The sequence below is a fragment of the Lonchura striata genome, chromosome 4 (genome assembly GCF_046129695.1).
Source record: "Lonchura striata isolate bLonStr1 chromosome 4, bLonStr1.mat, whole genome shotgun sequence".
In the NCBI taxonomy this organism is placed as follows: Eukaryota; Metazoa; Chordata; class Aves; order Passeriformes; family Estrildidae; genus Lonchura; species Lonchura striata.
In genome coordinates, this window is record NC_134606.1 from 70386776 (window position 1) to 70407474 (window position 20699).

At 41.8% G+C, this 20699-nt stretch overlaps 2 protein-coding genes across 3 annotated transcripts in view; one reads left to right on the forward strand and one right to left on the reverse strand.

The window, feature by feature from the left end:
- The window catches only part of METTL14 (methyltransferase 14, N6-adenosine-methyltransferase non-catalytic subunit), a 35911-nt gene that overhangs the window by 10442 nt on the left and 4770 nt on the right, over positions 1–20699 (reverse strand). Inside the window, exons 2-7 of one of the 2 annotated variants that reach the window (XM_021554981.3) lie at positions 6883–6995; positions 6599–6780; positions 6426–6514; positions 5603–5690; positions 1407–1487; positions 947–1034 (exon numbers count right to left, since the gene is read on the reverse strand). In XM_021554981.3, the coding sequence (XP_021410656.2) occupies positions 947–1034; positions 1407–1487; positions 5603–5690; positions 6426–6514; positions 6599–6664 (412 nt within the window). In that variant the 5' untranslated portion in view covers positions 6665–6780; positions 6883–6995. Of the gene's footprint in view, positions 1–946; positions 1035–1406; positions 1488–5602; positions 5691–6425; positions 6515–6598; positions 6996–20699 lie in introns of both variants that reach the window. The other variant, XM_031504676.2, reaches the window with a different exon arrangement.
- PRSS12 (serine protease 12) overlaps positions 19259–20699 on the forward strand; it is a 33061-nt gene continuing 31620 nt past the window's right edge. Inside the window, exon 1 of the mRNA XM_031504675.2 lies at positions 19259–19606. Coding sequence (XP_031360535.2) covers positions 19288–19606 — 319 coding nt within the window. The 5' untranslated portion in view covers positions 19259–19287. The remainder of the gene's footprint in view (positions 19607–20699) is intronic.

A 20699-nucleotide genomic window follows, 5' to 3' on the forward strand; every position in this document is an offset into this window, starting at 1 on the left:
AGTCATGGCACAAAACAAGGGCTGCTGTTTCTCCAGACTCATTTCCAAGAATAGTGTAGAGCTGCCTCAAGTACATAACTCTGAAGGCCAAGGGCTTTTGAGATAAAGATCCAATTGAGTCAAAACAGCCCATTTTTCTTTAAAAACATCCAGATGTGTTTCACAGCATCATTCACAAAATATAGAGAAGAATAAACTAGAAGCCTCTGGAGGCAAACCAAACCTCTTTGGGCTGCCATCTAATAACAAACCCCCTTGCCTTGGCAATCTTACGCTTAATAAAATACAGAAAATTGTTGCATAAAACTGCAGAGGGAGAAGTTCTGCTCCTTTTAAAAAACAAATGCCAGGCACCTATTCTGGGAAACAGGACCAAACCGTGCCTTAGTTTTAGCAAGTTTAAGTTCAGGCCCAGTGTAGCATCATTTCAGAGTAAGTTATGTCTGGATACATGTAAACTTGAAAAGCAACGTCCTCTAAACCTGGGCATTCTAAGGAGCAGTGACATAATTTAGCTGAGACACATTATCCATATTGCTTCCTGACTTCAATGTCAGTATTTCCCATACTTTACTTTTGTAAGAGGCAATACAGCCCAGTACACAGGTGAACTGTAAACTTCCAGAGGTTTCAAGATCTCATTAAACTCTTCTACTTTCTGGAATCAAAATAACTTAGATTGGAAAAAAAAACCTTCCTGGTGAAATACTTCCAAGTAAAACCAAGGGTAAGAGCAGCCTTGATAATAATGACCTCCTAAGTAACTGAAAATAAAACCATTCATGTAGACGCCTATAATGATATCTATGCACACTGAGACAAAAAACTAGGAAGAGTTTGTGTATCTACAGTTCCCAGAAACTGTAAGGAATTACAAAAGGGGAAGAAAAAGAAAAGCTATTGAATCAAATGAGTCATCTTCAAACAGTAACTGGCTGTGACATACCAACGTCTCTGATGAAGTTCTGGGGTCTGTGTCCTGTATCCACAAAGTGCTGGCAGTAATCATTGTGTGGATTTAAGCTCTGAGTGCCCTGGAGAACAGGAAGAAGTTCAGTGAGAGCAACAGGAGATGACTGGACATACACAGACACATTGTATCTGTTAGTCTGATAAATGAGAAAGGAGCAGATTATCTTTTCAACATGCCTTTCCAAGTTTCACTGGTCAAGACCATCCTTTTAGTTCCAAACCTGGCCCACCATTCCTGCAGCCCATCGCAAGGTCCCTCAGAATAATGCAAACACCAGCTACAGTCAGATCTGGCACAGGCAACTTCTGTACCCGTGAGTTCCGAGCCACTACTTCAGCCTTTAAAGCTGTATTTCAGACCCCATCAGCTGCAGAAACAGTTTAAGACAACTAGGCCAGCTTTGACTACATTTCCAATTGCAAAAGCAGCTCACCTTCAGAAAGGTACTGGAATCTTTGTAAATCTCTTCTTCATAGGGCAGATTTTCTTCATCTTGCTGCAGCTCCACTTCATCCTTGGAAATAAAGCAGGTATTACAAGTGTGCATACGAGATCAAGCTGTTTCTGTCCTTTCCTTAAGAAGCAGATCATAAGGAGAAGTGGACTGTCTACAAACAGCAGATCCAGCTCCACTGTGCGAATGGGGAAAAAAAACTACCTGTTCCACAAAAAATCTGCACCTTTCTCACTAACAAGGAAAGTGTTACTGTGAAAGGCCTCTGAAAGAAGGAAGAAGTAAGAACCCCTTCACTTCCAGCCTCTGACAGTTCTTTACAAGGTATAGAACTTTACATTTTTGTCCCACAGAACTTTTATTTTTTGGACTGAAAGTGTATATTTTGTTGATGTTCTTCTGCAGCAAAACTACTGAGCATTTATATCCACACAGTCATCTCTTACTTTCCAGCCTTAGCAAAGTCCACACTTTGAAGAAACATCTTATGGTACAAGTCAGTATTTAATCTGGACCGTCTTTAAATGTAACTTTAACATTTTTCTTCTATAGCCCCAGAATTTATATTAAAACTAGAGAGCCACCAACTGTTCATTCGACAGATTTCTGGGATTCAGAGATCTGTTACACTGACATACTCTGAACATCCAACACAGAACTCAGAGAGAACAGACTCACTTCACATCACTTTCTACCTTTGCACTAATCCTGGATCAACCCAGTAATAGATTTATAGAACACAGAAGTACAACTGAAGAACTACTAAATTGATAACATCTGCCATATTGTTACAGCTGTATTTACCCTATGCTACATAAGCTGTCTGAATGCAGAATAAAAAATTAAGTGCTGTCCCTCCCAGTTTTGGTCCCTCTAAATGTCAAAATCTTCAAGTAAGCTTCTGTTATTTCCAAGGTGGAGCTTTAGGCCAACTTCTGAAATGTCTGATGTGATAGGTCACAGCTTCCTCTTCCCTATTCAGGTGATGAACTTAGAGATACACAGTCTTTTTGCTTGTCTGTTTAACCAGATCAAAAAAAAAGATTGCAATCAGAAACAGCAAGAGTGTTTGCAAGGAAAAGAAATGTACAGCCAGCAGCAGCAAGTGTTATTCGGGCCAAAAAAAAAAAGCTGAAGGCCTGAGTTTTACTAAAAATGCTTATGCCATCATAAGTTACATCTGTTTCCCTCTTTCATCTTTTGTCTTTTGATGACAAGTACCAGTTAGACACCTGAGTGATCCCAATTCTCATTTCGCCTTCATAAATAATTTAAAAAGTCTTGTGGTCACAAACAAAAGCCCACACCACCAACTTTCAAAGGGAAAGGACACAATCACAGCAGAGACACAACGACACCAGCAGTAACACAAGATACAAGGTTCTTGTACATTAATCATCTGTGTTTTCCAAAGCATCTGCTATAGAGCTGCTGCATTAGGGAAACAGAAATGCCCCACAATATTCCAACATAGCTTGTTTTAAATGACTGGAGATACATGGAATCCATGAATCAACCAAGTAAGCTTCCTTCAGCCTCCACAACAATGGCATGGAAGCATCCCGAGCCTGCAGGTCTCTGCTTGCACAAACCAAGTAGAACAGGGCAGTCTCTAAGCAGATAGCAAAACAGAACCACAAGCAGTTTTGTACTCCCCACACCAGACACTCAAACAGGTTCAAACCATGGAGTCAAATCACCTGGGGAAGGCAACAGGTGGAACAGCACTCGCAGCTCCCAGAGGGTGGTGAAAAGCCTCACAGTGGCAGCAGAGATTCTAATCCCAATTATATCTCATTTCCAAATACAGACCATGGAACCCAATTAACCCTGGGACAACTGTTACAATTCCACAAGAAAAAAGTATTTTAGGAGCTCTCCAGAACCACAACTGAACTTTCTGACTTTAAAAAATCCATTATTCATTTTTCCAATAGTGCATCTTTTTCCTATCACCCACCTCCCAAGGCTGGCAAGGCAGAGCCAGGCTCCAAGACTGGAGTCAAGCTGCCAGACTAGAGTCAATGCTGCCCTTTGTTCTCACATCAGCCTGGGCCTTATGAAGAATTACCACTATAAATTCACACCTATTCTACAGAAAAAAACAAAACCAGACACATAGAAATTTTAAAAAAACCAAAAAAAACCCAACAAAACAAACAAAAAAACCCCACCAAAATTAAAACACATTGATTTTTTTCTTGTTTTGCATCAGATGTTCCTACATGGTTGAGAAAAGTAAAATACTTCACCTTTTATCTTAGAAACTGTTCTCACGCAGGTTTGAGGGTATATTCACTTCCAACAAATTTGAAGCCAGGGCACAGAAATTTTAAATAATTTCAGAAGAATTACCTGATCCCATCATATAGAACTCAACACTGCAAGTCAGGGGTACAGACACAAGTCCCTTCACATCAGAAATGCCTCTAATTTTCCAAACAAAACTGGCAAACTTGAAAAACTTGTCCACAACAATTCTAGTTAAGTCTATTATTGCTTTTGTCTAAGTTGCATTAAACACAATACAACAGGGCTTGACACCTTAAGGATCCAGTATGAGTTCATATTACAGGACTAAATTTAAGCAGACTCAGAGAGATTGGGAAAATGCAGATGGAATTTTACTGTTCTTATCTCCTTGCCAATAGAGAATTAGCAATGCCTGCAGGAAACAGCTGATGACTCCACAATAGATGTTCTACTCTGAGGTTTCAGGTTTCTTAAGTCTGTTTATCTGCTCGACTGAATTTTGTCTAAGCTACTGTTATTAAAATATTCTTTCATTTCAACAATATAGAAAAAGTCTGGCCACTTACAAGTGGTCACAGCCCACCTCAGGGTAAGTCTTCTCCACAATGATTAAGAAAATCTTAATTATAAGATTCATGTACTTTACCAACCTGAGTAATTTACCCACCTATACTTTATAGGTAATTAAAATTTAGTTCTTTAACCATATACGTGGTGAAGAAGTAAAATTAATTGATATTAACTGATCACTAATGCAAGAATAAAAACACTGCTTCACAAACAGCCTTCTAACTCATGGTGACCATTCCTTTACTAAACAGGATATACAGACTAACACTTATCATGTTAAAAATAATGTCTGTCTCTTCACAGAAAGACTTTCAAAATCAACCATCAAAAACCATCCTGTCATACTTTAACTTCTTGGTTTAGTAAGATAAAAGGTAGGCATTATTACAGGAAGAATTACAAACCTGAACACAAATGTAACATGATGAAGGATTTGTATTTTAAAAATTACTATTTCAGGCATCCAAGAGAATAGCAGACACGGAACTATTTCATAAACACACTGACATTGATTTGATTTAACCACAGAAACAAGGTTATTAGGACATGGAAAAAAGGGAGGAGGCCATACACTGCAACCAGATCTCAGACCAAATCATAAAGACAGCTGTATCATAGTCATACCTTTGTTTAAGCTCTTTCTATCTCTTATCTTGGCCAAAACATCACATGAGGAGAAAGCTGTCATATAGCTTTAGGATGAGAGTATTACACATCAGTGACCATGGAGGCATTTTGGTTTGTTTTTCTTTACCTAACTCTTCCTGGACATTTTGGACACTTAAAAGAACATCCCGAACCAAGCCTCTTACTTCCAATTCCCTTAGGATCCCTTGTTGCTTCCACTCATCCAGAAGTGCATTCCTTGGCACTGCAGAGATGGGCCAGAAGACACTCTCAGCCTCCCTTGTCTCAGCCCATGGCCTGTGCTTGCTGCTAACCACAGGCTTTCCTTTTGACACAATGAAATTCTTTCCACGTTTTCCCAAGCACATATACATTTTACTGCTTCCTCCTATAGCCAGCCATGGCTCAGTGCTGTTCCCTGTGGACTCTTACTTCCAGGCCTGCCTCCTCCGAGGAGCAGCACTAATTAAGCCTCCTTAACAACACACTGGAGTTTGGTGAGTGTACAGTTCAATGTACCTAGGTCACACCTGAGGTGAACCACATAGCATCTATGTCCTCTCTCTTACACTTCTGCAGTGGAAGGCATAAAGGGAGATGCCACTGTGGAACATACATATTAAAGGATGTATACACATCACATTTATTTTAACAGGCACACAAATTTTTTAAGTACCTCAGGGACACGACACCAGAGAAAAGTAACTTTTTCCTCTTTTTCTTACCTTATATTCTTCAATCTCTTCCTCATCAGCTTCTCCCTCATCTGGATATTTACGTTTTGCATTTGGTGCAGAAGTATCATAAGCAGCCCTATGAAAAGCCAAAAAATCCTAGTAAAAAAGTTTCCATCTCCAAAGAGAAGTGTTCAGGAATCTTTGATAATATATCTTGTCTGCATGCTACATATTTGAAACGATTTCAAAACATCATACATGAAAAGCTATTCCTCTCTCAGTATATTTGAGTTCAGCACAACTTATTAAGAATACAACTCTTGAAAAGAGTAATTCCTTTGACTTTCTCATTTTTCTGCTCTCAAAAGTACAGCTTATTTTAACCAATGCAGTATATCCAGAGAATTAAGCTAATTCCCTTCCATTTCTCATTTTTCTGTTTTAGAAGGTACAGCTTGTTTTACGTCAGAGCAATTTGTCTACAAAATTAAGCCTGTTCACACATATGTAAGAATTGATAAGCAGTAGATGCTCTGTCCTAGACGTATCCGTAGTTTCATGAGAACTTTCGAACTGAACTGCCCGGAACTGTGCTTAGCACAAGCATGAAGGCTCTGGGACCCAAGCAATGGCCCATTCTAAATTCAGATCTCGGCTTTCCTACACAGTAGCTTTTTCACACCAGAAACAAAAGCCAACCTGTATTTCCAATCTCCTCTTAGACGAGAATAACTAGACCCTACTCGCCTTAGTCGCGGCTCTGATTTGATTACTGAATTTCCTTTCACCGAGTGCAACCCCATCGCACCTCCCGGGCCAGTGCTCCTATCGAGCACGCAGTAGCGCACAGCCACCGCCCTCCATCACCGACCTGCAGGTCTCCCTGGTTTCCGCGATCTCCCGCTGCTCATCCTTGCTGTTGAGCACGGCGCCGATGCTGTCCGCGTTTTCGGCCCCCAGCTGCACGGCGGCAAACACAAAGTCACTCCCGGCCCCCAGCCCAGCCCGGCCCCCGCCCGCAGCGCCCGGCCGCTCGGGCCGTACCTGCTGCGCCAGGAGCTGGCGGCGGAGCTTCTGCCGCTGGCGGATCTCCTGCAGGCGGCTGTCCATGGCCGCCCCGCCGCCGCCGTCGCTTCCCGCCCGCGCGTCACTTCCGTGCCGAGCGGTTCCCGCGGGAAATCCCGGGGCCCGCGCGCCGCCGGTGCCGCGGCTGCGGCGCCGTTCCGCTGGGGATGTCCAGTGCACGTTCGCTCGGCCGCTGCAGTGCCCGGACCGCGCCTGAGGCGACACCCGGCTCAGGCCGCGCCACAGCTATGACCACTTAACACCTGGTCGGTTTTTCTAAAGTCCATCCTTGATATCCAATTCCAGTATCCAGCGTGGTTATTCGTAGGATGACCTTAATATTTTGCTTCATCTTCTGATCCTTTAGAAACTTTAGCTGTGAGGGAAGAGAATCTTTGAAGCTCTTTTCATCTGATTTTTGGTATCTTTCCCACCTCCTCCTATTTCCCCCTCTGCTTTGTACTGTCTGGGAATGTATCCATATTTCATGCTGACTTTCTGAGAACTATTCAGAATGCAGTGGAGAATAAAGATGGAAATAAAGGCCTGCAATAAACGTCAGTCCCTACTGTCACACAAAAGGAAACTTAACAAAAGCATAAAGAAACATTACAAATTATCTCACAGTTGTAATTAATGCTGATGTTTGCTCGCCTGACAGGGACCAATTCTTCCCGTAGTTGCCAGACCCAGCGACGTGGGCAGCAAGAGCTGAGAAGTGACACTCATGTCCCTGCTACACACGGCATGCTGTTCCTCTGCTGGTTTCTGAGTGCCAGATAATGACACACTTTAGTGATACGAGATGTTATTCTCCTTTTTTTGAATGTGGTATATATTGTGTACATGACAATAACATTATGCAGGTCACATGGTCACACTGAAAACTGAGAAAGATGCATGAAGAGAAGGAAATTAAAGAATTCCAGACTAAGACAAAAAACCATTTGCAGCTACTCACATTTCACAGTGATACAATATCCTAGAAATATGAGGGAGCTTTTGAAATGTTAAAACCCTACAGTAGCAAAAGTTGTTTTTTAAATTTCCTTAGGGAATACATTACTAGTTATACTGTCTTATCCATGGAAATATTATGGGGAAAGAAATGCTCAGTAGCTGTCTCATGCTACTGTACACTCCTTTGATATTGTTGGCTGTAATGAATACAGTAGAAGTCTCTGTGCAGTAACAAAATCACTTCCTCCTGGATGTGATCTGATGAGGTTTGTGGGAGCCTGCACTCCATTTTTGGAACTCGCTGCTAGATGAGCTGATCTTTACAAACATTAAGGGCTATGAAGATGTTCTACTGTATATATGCACTCTTTCAAAACAAAAAAGTTTTATTTTTGCAGAATGCTCCATGCTTTTCTTCTTCTCTGTGCATGCTGTGGTTTCAGCTCTCTGAGCCTTATATCCAGCCTGTGTTTCAGTTAAGGTAATGATCAGACAGAATTCTCACTGGTTTAATGGTGACTAAGGAGTTTATGGAACTGCCATCAACTCTGATCCATTATCCAGACCTTTTCCTTCGTATTTATGAAGCCAATTGTTTCGACATCCTGTTTTTATTTAGCTGATTATCCCTGAGTTCATTATCTTTCACTTCTCTTTTCTGACACACATTCAATCTTTTTAGGCATTACTATCGTTGTGATAATTTTGAATTCAAATACTGTCCTCCACCCTATTTGTATCTACTTTCAACGTCAGGTGGTTGTGCAATAAGCAGATATTCTCTGCCACTTTGTTTAACCATTTACAGCATTACAAAAGACTATTAACACATTTATGGCATTATAACCAATTATGGCATTTATAAAACACTAACAAATAATGACACAATTTCACACCCATTTGGGAATTCAGTTACACTGACATATTCAAGTCTAGACTACTCCATTTAACAAAAAAACCTGCTACTTATTTTATATCAGTAGAAACTATTGTAGAAGTTACACAGAATTGGAGCCAAAATGCTTAATTTAGCACTGTTCTCTCATTTTAATTGTTCTTCATATCACAAAACTCAAACTACATTGTGTCCAGTTAGATGCCAAATAAATTAATAAACTAAAAGGACCAAATGGATCAAATAGATGAAATGAGAAACTTTGTCTCTGAACTCAAAATGGATGATTAGGAAAACATAAAATGTAAGAACCTTTCATAAGAGAAAAACAGATGTTAACAGGGACTAACATTACATTCTTCTTAATGTCCCTTTTCCCCATGCTTTCAGTGAAGTACCTAGACCTACCTCTTTAGCAATGTCTTTATAAATTGTTACCTCAATATCGGCGCCTATTTGGAACAAGTGGCAGTATCCCAACGCCCAGTGACCGTGGCTGTGCTTGCTTTTGTACCCCAGCCTTACGCTGTGTCCCCACCAGAAGGCAAATCTGACTTAATGAGCCTACTGCAAAAACACCACACCCATGAATCTGTACAAGCTCACTGTAGCAGCTCCCATTTCGTTTAAAAATCTATTGGAAGGAACTAAGTAGCAGCAGAGTGTCTATCAGGCGAGTATTGCATGTCCTTAGTAAGCCCACAAGCATCCAGCCCAAAGAGAGCCTTCAGAAACACCCTGCCACTGGCTAACACACTGCCACTGGATAATTTGCCAGGCATGTGCTGCGATTTCACACTTCATCTAGATCAAGTTGCACTGCCACTTGATCCAACCTCAGACATGTCCTTTGTGGTGGACACAGAGCCTTGATGTTGGAGTTGTTGCCCCTGCACCGATCATACCTGGATGTGACCATTGACAGGAATTTTCAAAGAGATTCGGTAACTCCTTGCCTTTTGAATGGCATTTTATTTCATTCTACTTTGTCAGCAAGAATAAGTGACTTGCACACAAAAGTTTAAAAAATTGTAAAATATTTCTAATTCCCCTACATGGAAGAAACTTATTTAATGACCTGAACTAAACATTTTTCTGGCTTCCTCACAAGCAGTATCCAACATTGCTGAAGAAAACCAGCAGGACTGGAGCAGAATTAGAGAAGCTTTTTGGACAGAACTTTGTTTTGCTGAAAAATGTGGATGGGTCCAGAGAGGGTTTTAAGACCTTGCACTGGATTTGTTTAACTGCTGTGAATAAAAATAATTTCTGCTTTTAAAAATTCCTCTGATCACTATATTTTGTTCTAGAAATATCACAAATGACCAAAATTATAGTCTATATTCTTAATTCAAGATATCCTGTTTACAGCTATTCAGACTTGACATTAGGAAGCATTTCTTTAGGAGAGGGTTGTCAAACACTGAGCAGCTCCCTGGAGAGGGGATCAATGTCCCAGGCAACCTTTCAATGTTTTAGAGGTGTTTGGACAATGCCCTTAACAACTTTTGGTCAGCCCTGAAGTACTCAGGCAGTTGGACCACATAACAGTCTGGTCTAGTTTATTCTACTCTACAAATTCAGTGTGTTAATTTGCATTGCAAAGGATAAGACTTGGCCTTTTTACATTACTTCCCTCAAATCCCACTTCATTTGGAGACCACAGGCTTCTCACCATATTCAGAGAATGCTTTACAAAACAGAAATGTCTGTGTATATGCCTGAAAATGCAGCATGTGAAGAGAGGGTGGAGTGCAGCTTTATGTTGCATTGCATCTAACCTTGTATTGACTCCTTTTCACTTAGACACTGCCCCCTTAGTGAGGCAGGAGTAAATCTCTAGTAATTATACAATTCCATGATATTATTTGTTCTACTACTGAGCTTAATTTGATCCACTCAAGGGCAGTAAGATCTAATGACATGACATCTCCTGGCTTTACTGTTACAAACCAAAGCATCAAAGTGTGAATTGGTAATGCATTGAATAACAGAGAGCCATATTTCTATACATCTCAGTGTTCACCGACTCACAGACTTAACTCTACAAGCACCAAAATCAGAAAATATTATGTATCACTTTCCTGCTTTCCCTATGTTTTTCACAATACATTAAAATTATACTGCCAGTTTTACCTTTCAGCCATATCTGTGTCCCATCATACTTGCAAAACAAGACCATTTTTATGTTTATATGTGGTACAGAAAAATGAATGGACTTACACTTCACAATGCACATAGACTTCACAACAATGAAATGCAGAATTCTGAAACAGGTATTATTAAGAAATGCTTTGAGAAATTTATCTCGGAGCAAAGAGAAGACAAATGCTACCATTCCAGACATAAATAATTGGAGGGAACTACCTGGATTGTTTGTGAGAGAAGAACACTCTGGCTCAGAGCTGTTTTGTTTGTGCTGACTGGTAAAGAAGTAAAGACTGAATGATACTGTACAGAATGTGACAGGATATGGCAGCTTTGTACACTGAAAACCTCCTGTGTCTGATGTCTCTGTATTCCAGAAAACTCGTTCTTATTTATTACCTGACATACTCAGTACTTTAGTTTTCAATATTATTTAGTGTCTCCTGACTACCTCCCCAGCTAACTAAATGGGGTATTTTCCATCAGCATGTTATTTGTACAAAGTATTTTAAAATATAGCTCTGAATTTATTGTTTATCTTCTTGTTACTCCAGAATATAGCTTGTAGTTAAATCTTAGAGAAAGGATTTTTTTACTTTTCCTGGATCCTAAGAAATTCAGAGAGAAATTCAGGAAGAAAAACCCACACATACAGGAAAAAAAAAAAGTGGACACATGGACTACACATCATTGAAATAATTTCCCCTGGGAAGTGGTGGGTTTCCCAACACTGGACACTTTTAAAAGTGCTGAACCATCTGTCTAGGTTGTGATTTTGCCAAGAAAGTTTGGATCAGATGGTATTTGAGGTCCTTTACAACATGGTTTTCTACGATCCTATGATTCAAAATGCAAGTCCACCCTCTACAGCTCCCAGCACATGTTAACTTACTTGATTTCTAAGGGCCAAATGAAGGCTCTGCTGAAACTAATAGCAACCCAGTTCCAAAATAGAGTAATAATCATAATAAAGCAAGGAGATGTTTGAAAGTTTACAATTGATAAAGTTAGCAGTACTTCTACTTCACACAACTGGACATTTGGTCTGGTAGGATTGAATGACATAACATTAGGAGGTATTCTGTAAAATAACAATGTTTAAAAGTCTAAAGTAAAAAAAAGTAGAGCATAGTGTAATACAGTGCTCATTCAAAAAATAAATGGAGTGCTAAGCAGATCAATATGAAAACAGAAGTTTTGTATAGCTGTACCTATAGAAAAAATAGTGCTTTTCATAATCCAATGAGTTTAATTTTAATTTTACCTTTTACTTGCTATATCATTATGTCAGCCAAGATGGCTAAGTATGAAAACAGTAAGTTGGAACATGTTATTCCACAGAGCCGTTAGATTATCAAGGAAATAGCAATGGGGAAATCACAATAATAGGACAAGAGGGATCTGAGGAGATAAGAAAGTCAGAAGTGAAGATGAACAAGGGAGGATTTAGACAACAATGATGATTATATGAAAGCTCTTTGTTTTGCCAGTAGTTCCAGCAGTGGAACTTTCCTGCTTTGCACCCTTGTTATCTGTGACCCTTCCTACCTATATTCTGTGGGAATGAAGGCAATCTAAGTGCCAATGTCTGTCACAGGTCTGCACAACTCCAGTGCTGTTCTAACTACAGGATACATAATTCAATAATTCAATAGTGCAAAGGTAACTCTGGTCCCATCTGGTACAGAAACTCCTCAAAACTGTACACAGGATACCCACCATATTTATTTTAAAGCATTGTAAAATTTCAACTACATTGTTGAAAGGAGGCACAAATACCAAGTATATCTCTGTGTATCACTTTATAGCAATCAATATGAAATGGGTGCTGCAGCTCTGCATGTATTTGTGAAAAGAAGCTAGGAGCTACTGAGATCTGTATTTTTTTAAATGTACCAATATGGGCAAACTAAGGCATGTATTCATAATGCACAATATCTTCTCACTAACACGAGAAGATTGGTTTCAAGGAAATTACTAACCTAAGACATCCAAGAGACCATGGATTATAAACACTCATCAGTATTTTCCCCTCCTTAATAGTTCCCAACTAATTCAATAAAACAAAAGGTAATTTGAAATTTGTCCTCATACTTTCAATACAAGCTAATAAATCCCAGTCTCTCTGAGTCAAGTAAGTATAAACTGTTTTTTTACCTTTCCCTTCAGTAAGTATGAGAATATGTGTTCCTTTAAAAAAATAATAATATTCTTATCCAAAACTATTACTAATGATAAGAGAATGAAGCTTCTGTCTTTCTCAGAAAACAAATATATATAAAATAGGTAGGATTAAATTTGGGTAATGCTGACCAAGAATCATTGCATATATGTAGCTCAGCACTAAATTAATTCCTGCATCCTTTGAAACTGCAGGAAAAAAAAAGTCTTTACAGACTGTGTGTGTGTAGCTGTTGAAGATAGTGTAGCAAATAGCAGAAATGCCTCATTCCACTGCTGCTAATGGGAAGGTGGGACTTGAGCTAGGTGGAAAACAAAAACACAAACCAACCCTGCCTGTGCCTCACTTTCTGTGGTTTGGAATTTTCACTGCACTTACACGTCACAACAATGAAATGCAGAATTCTGAAACAGGTATTATTAAGAAATGTTTTGAGAAATTTATCTCTGAGCAAAGAGAAGACAAATGCTACCGTTCCAGACATAAATAATTGGAGGGAACTACCTGGATTGTTTGTGAGGAAAAAACTTACTTAAACAAGTACATTTTTAAAGCATGTTAACCTCAGGGAACCTTCTACACATGAATGTCAGAGGAAATTGTAGAAGGTCATATATCTCAGCTCTGTGAACCAGTTGTCCTCAGTGACAGGGGATGTTTTGCATAAATAGGCTTAATCCTTCTCGGTGGCAGGCTTACCTAATGTTGATGCTTTTGCAAGGGCCATCTTCTATATGAAAAAGAGTCCAAAATGTATGTTTTATGACGAAGAAAACATCGCTTTTTTTTTTTTTTTTTTTCCACATTTTGTGTCCCTTAAAGGACTGACTCACTTATCAAATCCTACATAGACTCAGGGTAGTCAGGTTTGGAACTGAAGTTCCATTTCTCAGCAAAACTCCACTAAGCTTATTTGTTAACAAATGTGATTTTCTATACCATTTCTTCAAAATATCCTCCTTGGCATATTCTTGCCTCTTTAAATATACTTATCTATAGGCTGGCTACACAGCCTCCCCTTTCACCCAGTTAACAGACTGCAACATATGGGATGCTGCCTTTACTTCCCACTGTGAGCATCAGGAGATAAAGCAGCACCTCTCTTGTATTTCCACAGGCAGGCTGGGGCTCTCCTGCTCACACATTCCAGTCTCACTACCCGTTCTGCCACATGGCACCGCACACTTGGGATCTGCTTCTGTGAGAGAAGCATAAGGAGTGCTTGGAGGTTACTCAGGGAAGCAATATCAAACCAGGCTCAAACCTCACAGCACTGAGAGTTCATGAACAGGCCTGTATGCTGTGCCAGTTGCATGTTCCTGGGTGTTGCTGAAATAGTAGCAACACCATGGACATATCCTGTCTCCAGTGCTCCTGTAACCTGCTTTACACATGCAACAGAGAGTTGGTCCCCAGTTTTAAACCTTCAGTTTTAACTGCAGTTACTTCATCATGTCTGTGGAACCCAGTGTTGAGCACATATACACCCATGTACTGAACTCCTTCAGGAAATCAAGTTTCTTATTGCCTTGCTCCAGGAAAACAGTTTCTGTATTCCCTTATAATATGAACTCGGCTCCTTGTACAAGAAAGTATTTAACACTTTAAAAAAGCTTTTCCTGTGATCTCATTACTGTGCACACTGTGTTATGTGTTAATGGAAACCTCATCAATTAATGGCTGTTCAGTGACATCCTGTGCAATGCAGGGTCACCCTATGGAGCTTATATGGAATTAGAGACAAAAGGCCTATTGTCTTCCACATAAGCACAAACCCAAATTAATTTTGAGTCAGACTTGGCAGCATTTCAAATTTCTGCTGCCCATGTAGTTAAAAAGAATGACACTAATGAATAAAATTATTTTATAAGAGCGCTGACTTACATCCTAAAAATGTTGACTCATTTCAGCACATTTTGCACATGGAAGTCTCCTTTGTGTGAAGCCTTGCTTCCTCTCCTAATCCTGACTTCAGCCTGGTGTTTGATCTCACCCAGTGCCCACTAGGTCACGTGTACAAGTTTTTCCATTTATTCCAGCACTTGATCTATTTGCCCCAGCCTAGCTAATTATATGGAAAAAAAGTCCAAAATTATTAGCTAGACAGTAAGGAAATAATTTCATTTGGTGCCTGGCAATTTGATTACATTTTCTCTGCTTTGTACTTCTTTCCTGGGGGAACTTTTCACATAGCTCGTTGCCTGAAGTCAGCTCTTGGTCTGAGCTGTCCCATCTGTGCTGCTGCTTGATGCTAATGTGGGCAGGAGGGAATGCAGGAGACAATACCTTGGATAGGGCTATCAGTGGCAGTGAGACAGGACTGAGTCAGGCCTTTACTTGTCACCAGTATTTAACTGAATTCCATCAACAGCTGGAAGTGCTCAGCTTTTCTAAAATCTCTGCTGACAGCACACTGTATGAGTGACTCAAAAATAAAGGTAAGCAGCTTTACTGAACACAGGAAGAGGCTAATCAGTGAATTTTCCTATTGATTCAAATGGCAGCAGAATTACACTGATTCTCCAGCGGAATTTTAAATGCCGGGTATTAAATGTTTTGAAATTCAAGATTACTATTTTTGCACTGTTAACCCACACACATCAGATATTTTCACCTATTCACATGAACCACTCATTGAAAATTAGTCCTCTAATAACCTGGATCCTCACATGATGCAAAATCAGAGCCAGCCACAGGGAAGAACTATCAAGTGCTTTTAGAAAGCTATTAGGATGAAGGAAGCTCTTGACTAAGTTTCCTTTAAAGCCTTGCATATTATGAAGAACCCACACTGCTCTGTATAATGTGAATATTTCCATTATTTCCATTTCTTGGGTAACCTAAGGAATCTATGCACGGAAATATGAGGGGAGCAGGGGGTGTTGAAGTGGTCAGATCCATTCATAACTATGAATTATTTATTATTCTTTATCAACAATTTAATGTTGGGACTATCAAAAATCAGTAGAGAAAAAAGCAGCCAATCCTGTGGAATTGTACAGAAACTAAAACCTATTGTGGCAGATGGTTTCCAACTGCTGTCACAGAAGTTGCTAGTGCACAGCACAGACTCCCCAGCTTTGGTCATGAGTGGTGGTCTATGGGACTGCTGTCAACACAAGCTAAATACTGAGACTAAGTATTGGAACCATTTTGCAAAATGGGGAATGGGTCTCACCTGGAGCCAGTTCACTCACTGTAATGTCGTCTTAATGGATTATGTTCCCTACCAATCCCAAAAGGCCATAACAAGACTTTGCTTTCCTATAAAAATACAGGTCTTGTTAAACACAGATTACTGACTTAAAATCCCCCAGTGCTGCAGCAGGAGTTTAACTAGCAGTTTCCAAAGATTTATGATTTTTCAGCATTTTTTGCCTTTTTTTCCTGAAAAGCTGGATGCTGCTATTTCAGAATCCAAGTTATATGTAACACACAGATTGATTTTGAGGTGTCCAAAGAACTACTTGCCTATTTTCCTAAGAAAACATTTTTTCTTCCCTTTTAATTTGCAATTCCTTTTTTGTTTGCATTTCCTTTTTCAAAAGCAATTCAATTTGTGCATGAGTTTTCAACAGTTTAGTACAGCAGAGAGAACACTTTTAAAGGTGCTAAATGCACTAAGAGCATTTCATATTTGGCATCTTTCTAGAGCTATAGCAGAGTAATAATCCTCTGTTCCTTGTTCCTAAATATATGAAGGTAAAGTCCACCCTTAAAGCATAGTGCAGTTTTTTACTGTTAAGTGTGAGAGTCCATTTTAAGCCCAAAAGAATCAATGTTCTCAAAACCACAGTCTATAAATGTCACTCTTGCTTTGTCTTTGCTCTTTCCAATAACTTTTGAGTGATTGTGACTACATGTGACAGAGGCAGAAGTCACAGAGATAATGAGCTTCCTACAAGTGTGATAAAAGCAGTCAAGCAGATCAGAGTGATCTCTGCATGGCACCTGTAAGTGCCAGAGCCGCAGGACAAACTGTGCATGTGCTCACACTGTTTAGGCACCAGAGAAACCATCTGGGGGAGACACTCAGAAATGCTCAAGCCAAGACAGAAGCTGCAAGACAAGTGCAAAGCATACAGCCTGCAAAAAATTCCATCAGCTCCAGGATTCTTAGAAGAGTGCCCCTCCTCTTAACAGTGAGTTTACTATCAATGTCTTGAATGGATGCCAAACTGAGTCCCTAATTTGTAAATTGTAACAAAAGCTTTATTTTCTGTAGCATTAACAGACCTCATATCATAGGGAAAGCTCATTTATAGTTTCTAAAACAAATGAAGGCTCCTTCTCCTTATAAGAGCAGATCAAAAAGAACAATCATCATGATAAAAACTGAAATCTTCAAGAGTCAATCTGTACATGTGGATCCTTCAATTAAATTGGAACCGTGCCTTGGGAGTGAATCATTATGACGCTGCTTCTTTTTGTTCTTGATGCTTTTTTGGAATTGTACTTACTTCCAAACCTTTTTCCTCTAATAGCCTGCCCTCTTTTCCCCTACCTCCTGCTGAGTACCATTTTGCAAGCTCAAGCACAAATACCTCTACCCAAATAGGTAAAGAAGGTTCACTGCACAGCCCACACACCTTGGAGAGGCCAATGCAATCAGAATACATAAATAAGTGCCAGGCTCAGAGCTTTGCCTGAAGCACTTTGCAAGACTCATCACACTCATTTGTTCTCTTCCCCCTGTGCTGATCAAGAGAACCCTTTTTCTTCCAGGCTACAGAAGGCTGGAAAAAGAGCTTAGGTCAGGGAAAATGAAATATTGCTATTACTTGATGCCAAAAGGTGTTTACTAGGCAATGAAGGAAACCTTAACCAGCTAGGCTGAGCATGATTTTAACTGGTCCTTCCCATAGGATAAAAGCAAGCAACTTGTCACAACAGAAACAGAATTTCAGACAATTTAAAAATGGCCATAATGAGTTGTTTTCAGGCTAATGTCTTGTATATAGTCATATACTTTGAAAACAAATTAAATTCTTTCCAGTCTTGATATTTTTTAAAATAACACATATCCATATCCCCAGAAGAAATCTCAGCAAGAAAGAACAATCTGTGAGCTTTTGTCCACAAAGAAATGCAACAGACACTGTGATAGCATAGTTTTCATGTTGCTGTAGAAACCCCAGCAGAGTATGCTTTAACTTTGTGAGTGATTAAAATACAAACTGTAATGCTGCAATAAAGAATTAACCACAGATGAGCAGAAATAAGATGAACACAAGCAACCCAAACACTACCTTACCTGCTTTCCTTAGCATTGGAGCTCTTTTGTTCTTATAAACAAAAGTTTAAACTGATAAAGTTGCATTTTGCACCTTTTGAACAGTTTGGATGTCACTAAAGGAAGAGCACAGTTCAGTGATTGTATGTGGCATTCTGCATGGAAAGCAGAAATCACCCTCTTTCTTTTAGACTTTTGTCTCAACAAAAGATAGTGTAAATACGTGTGTGCTCACTCAAGAACCAGATTAACATTTTCCAGACAAAAAAATTAGAGAGGAAAAAGGATCTTATGGAGAGGTGAATCAACAGACTCACAGACCAATTGCCAAATAAAGCGTACGTGCTCCATGAGGCAGAACTGGACCTCAAGAATGAACGACATAGATTAAAACCAGCAGTAAAGTAAAACATAGTATAGCTGACCTGAACTAACAACCAAAGAATATGAGACAAAGAAGCCATCTGACTGACAGCCATCCCGTTGGGACAAGGAAATCAGAGATGATCAGGTTATGCAGATCTCTGCTGCGCTCAGAAATAAGCAGATTACTATTCAGAGCACATGGGACTGGGATAATGCTAAACCCTCGAAGATATGTTACGGCATTTGTTTCCAGCCCCTTTGTTCCCCGCTAACACGATGGATGTCTCCATCCCCTGTGCCGCCCCGGACGGCCCTGAGGGCCTCTCTCCCCGAAGCTGCGCGCCCCAGGCCAGGCTCTGTCCCGGCTCCTTCTGCTCTTTGTGAGGCTATCGGAGGTCCGGGGGCATGGGACGAGGGCAGAGAAAGTGGCTGCTAGGGGAGCCCCAGTGCCAGGGGTGAGGTAAGCCTGCGGAGCTGCGGTGGGACCGGGGGCAGAGCAGAACCCGGAGGGATGCCGGCGAGGCTGAGGGATGGTACAGAGGTCGTGGCCCCGAGGCTGGCGGGGGAACGGGAGGAAACCCCGCGGGCTGGCTCGGGGGACGCGCCTCCTCTGTAAACCCCGCCGGGGCTGCCCGAGGGGCCGTGCCCGTGGCCAGGCGGCCGCTCCGCTCCGCTCCCCGCCGCGCTGGGCAGGCTGCGGCAGGTAGGAGCCGGCAGCGCCGGGGCTGCGCCTCTCCGCGCCCCGCTCGCCCTGCCCCCGCGGGCCGGGCAGCCGGGGGCGGGCGGCGAGGGGGATTAGCGGGACGCCGCGGCCCCGCCTTCCCTCCTCGCATCCCGGGCGCGATGAGAGGGGGAGATGGACCCAAGCCGGCGGGACTGGCACCATGACATTGGCCGGCTTCGTGGTGGCGCTGGTGATAGGGGCGATCCCCGGAGCCCGCGGGCCGGGGCAGGTCTCCGCCAGCCTCCCGGCAGCCCGCGCCCCACAGCCCCCCGCCGGCTGCCCCGCCGGGGGCTTCCCCGCGGCGCAGCGCCCCTGGGCACCGGCGGCGCCTCCTCTGCCGCGGCGGGGGGCGGCGGGCCGGGCGCCGCGGGGCCGCCGCGGCTCCTGCGCCCTGCCCGGCGGCGCCGCGGGGCGACCCGGCTGCGCCCCCGGAGCCGGCCGGGGCGCGGCGGAGCGCGGCCGCGCTGACTGCGAGCGAGGTAAGCGGGGAGGGGGCAAGCCCGAGGCACGGGGTGGGGGCGGCCGAGCGGAGCGGGAGAGTGCGGGGCTGCAGGACGCGGGGGGGAAACAGACGCTGAGAGAGCCTTGGCGGGGCGGCGGCGTTCTCCCATCCCGCAGCCGCTTCCCTGCCGCTGGAGGGAACGGGCAACGAGCGGACGGACACCGTCTGCCGAAGTGACAGCCAAAGCCGCTCGCAGAGGAGAGTTCAACTCGTGCATCAGAGGATGCAGGGGGAAAGACGAACGTCCCGACCGGGTTTATTCCGCCGCTATTCTAATACTGGCTAGGTGAATAGCGTTTCAAAGCTGTGCCATAAGCGTTCAGTAAGCTCAGTTTGTCAAGGCTGGCTGGCATTCCTTTTTTGTAACCGGGTTCGCTTACCGGCAAAGAATTTGATCTACTGAAGTGGCAGAAAGAGAAATAGAAGGATGCCTGGCTCCAAAGATGAACTGTTTACACAGTATGACTTTCTTTCCACCCCTGCCCCCCCCATCTTAGGATAATGGGGTTCACAAGTTAGTGCTGGTGCTCAACAACATCCGTGAGCTGAGCAAAGAGATTTGCACTTCCCTCACACACTCCCAGCTAAACTCCCACTGACTTCAGTGGAAGTCTTCAGTGTGTAAGGACTGAACAGCAATTTCAGCATCCTGCTCTTGATCAGCTTTACATTTCATCAATGCTGGCATTAAATAAATGGATGTACAGTCTGGTTTGAATGACTTCACATTTTCTCCTGCATTGTGTTGGTATTATCTTCTACCTAATAAGAATCGTGTCCTATATATAGCTATACTAAACATGACCAAGCGTAATTGTTGAAATGAAAATAAAATTACCTGCTTAATTGTCCTTCTTTTTACATCTTTTGTAATGGCACAAAATCAGCAAGGAGGTTGACCATTAATATTATTGTTTGTTGTGAAAGCTGACTTTGGGTTGTGAGGGTTTTTTAAAATTAATTTACTTTCAGATGACTGAAAAGGATTCGTATCCTTCTCTTCCAACAGTACCTATAGAACATGTGTGAAAAAAAAAAAGCTAGTTTGAACAACATGATAATTATACGTA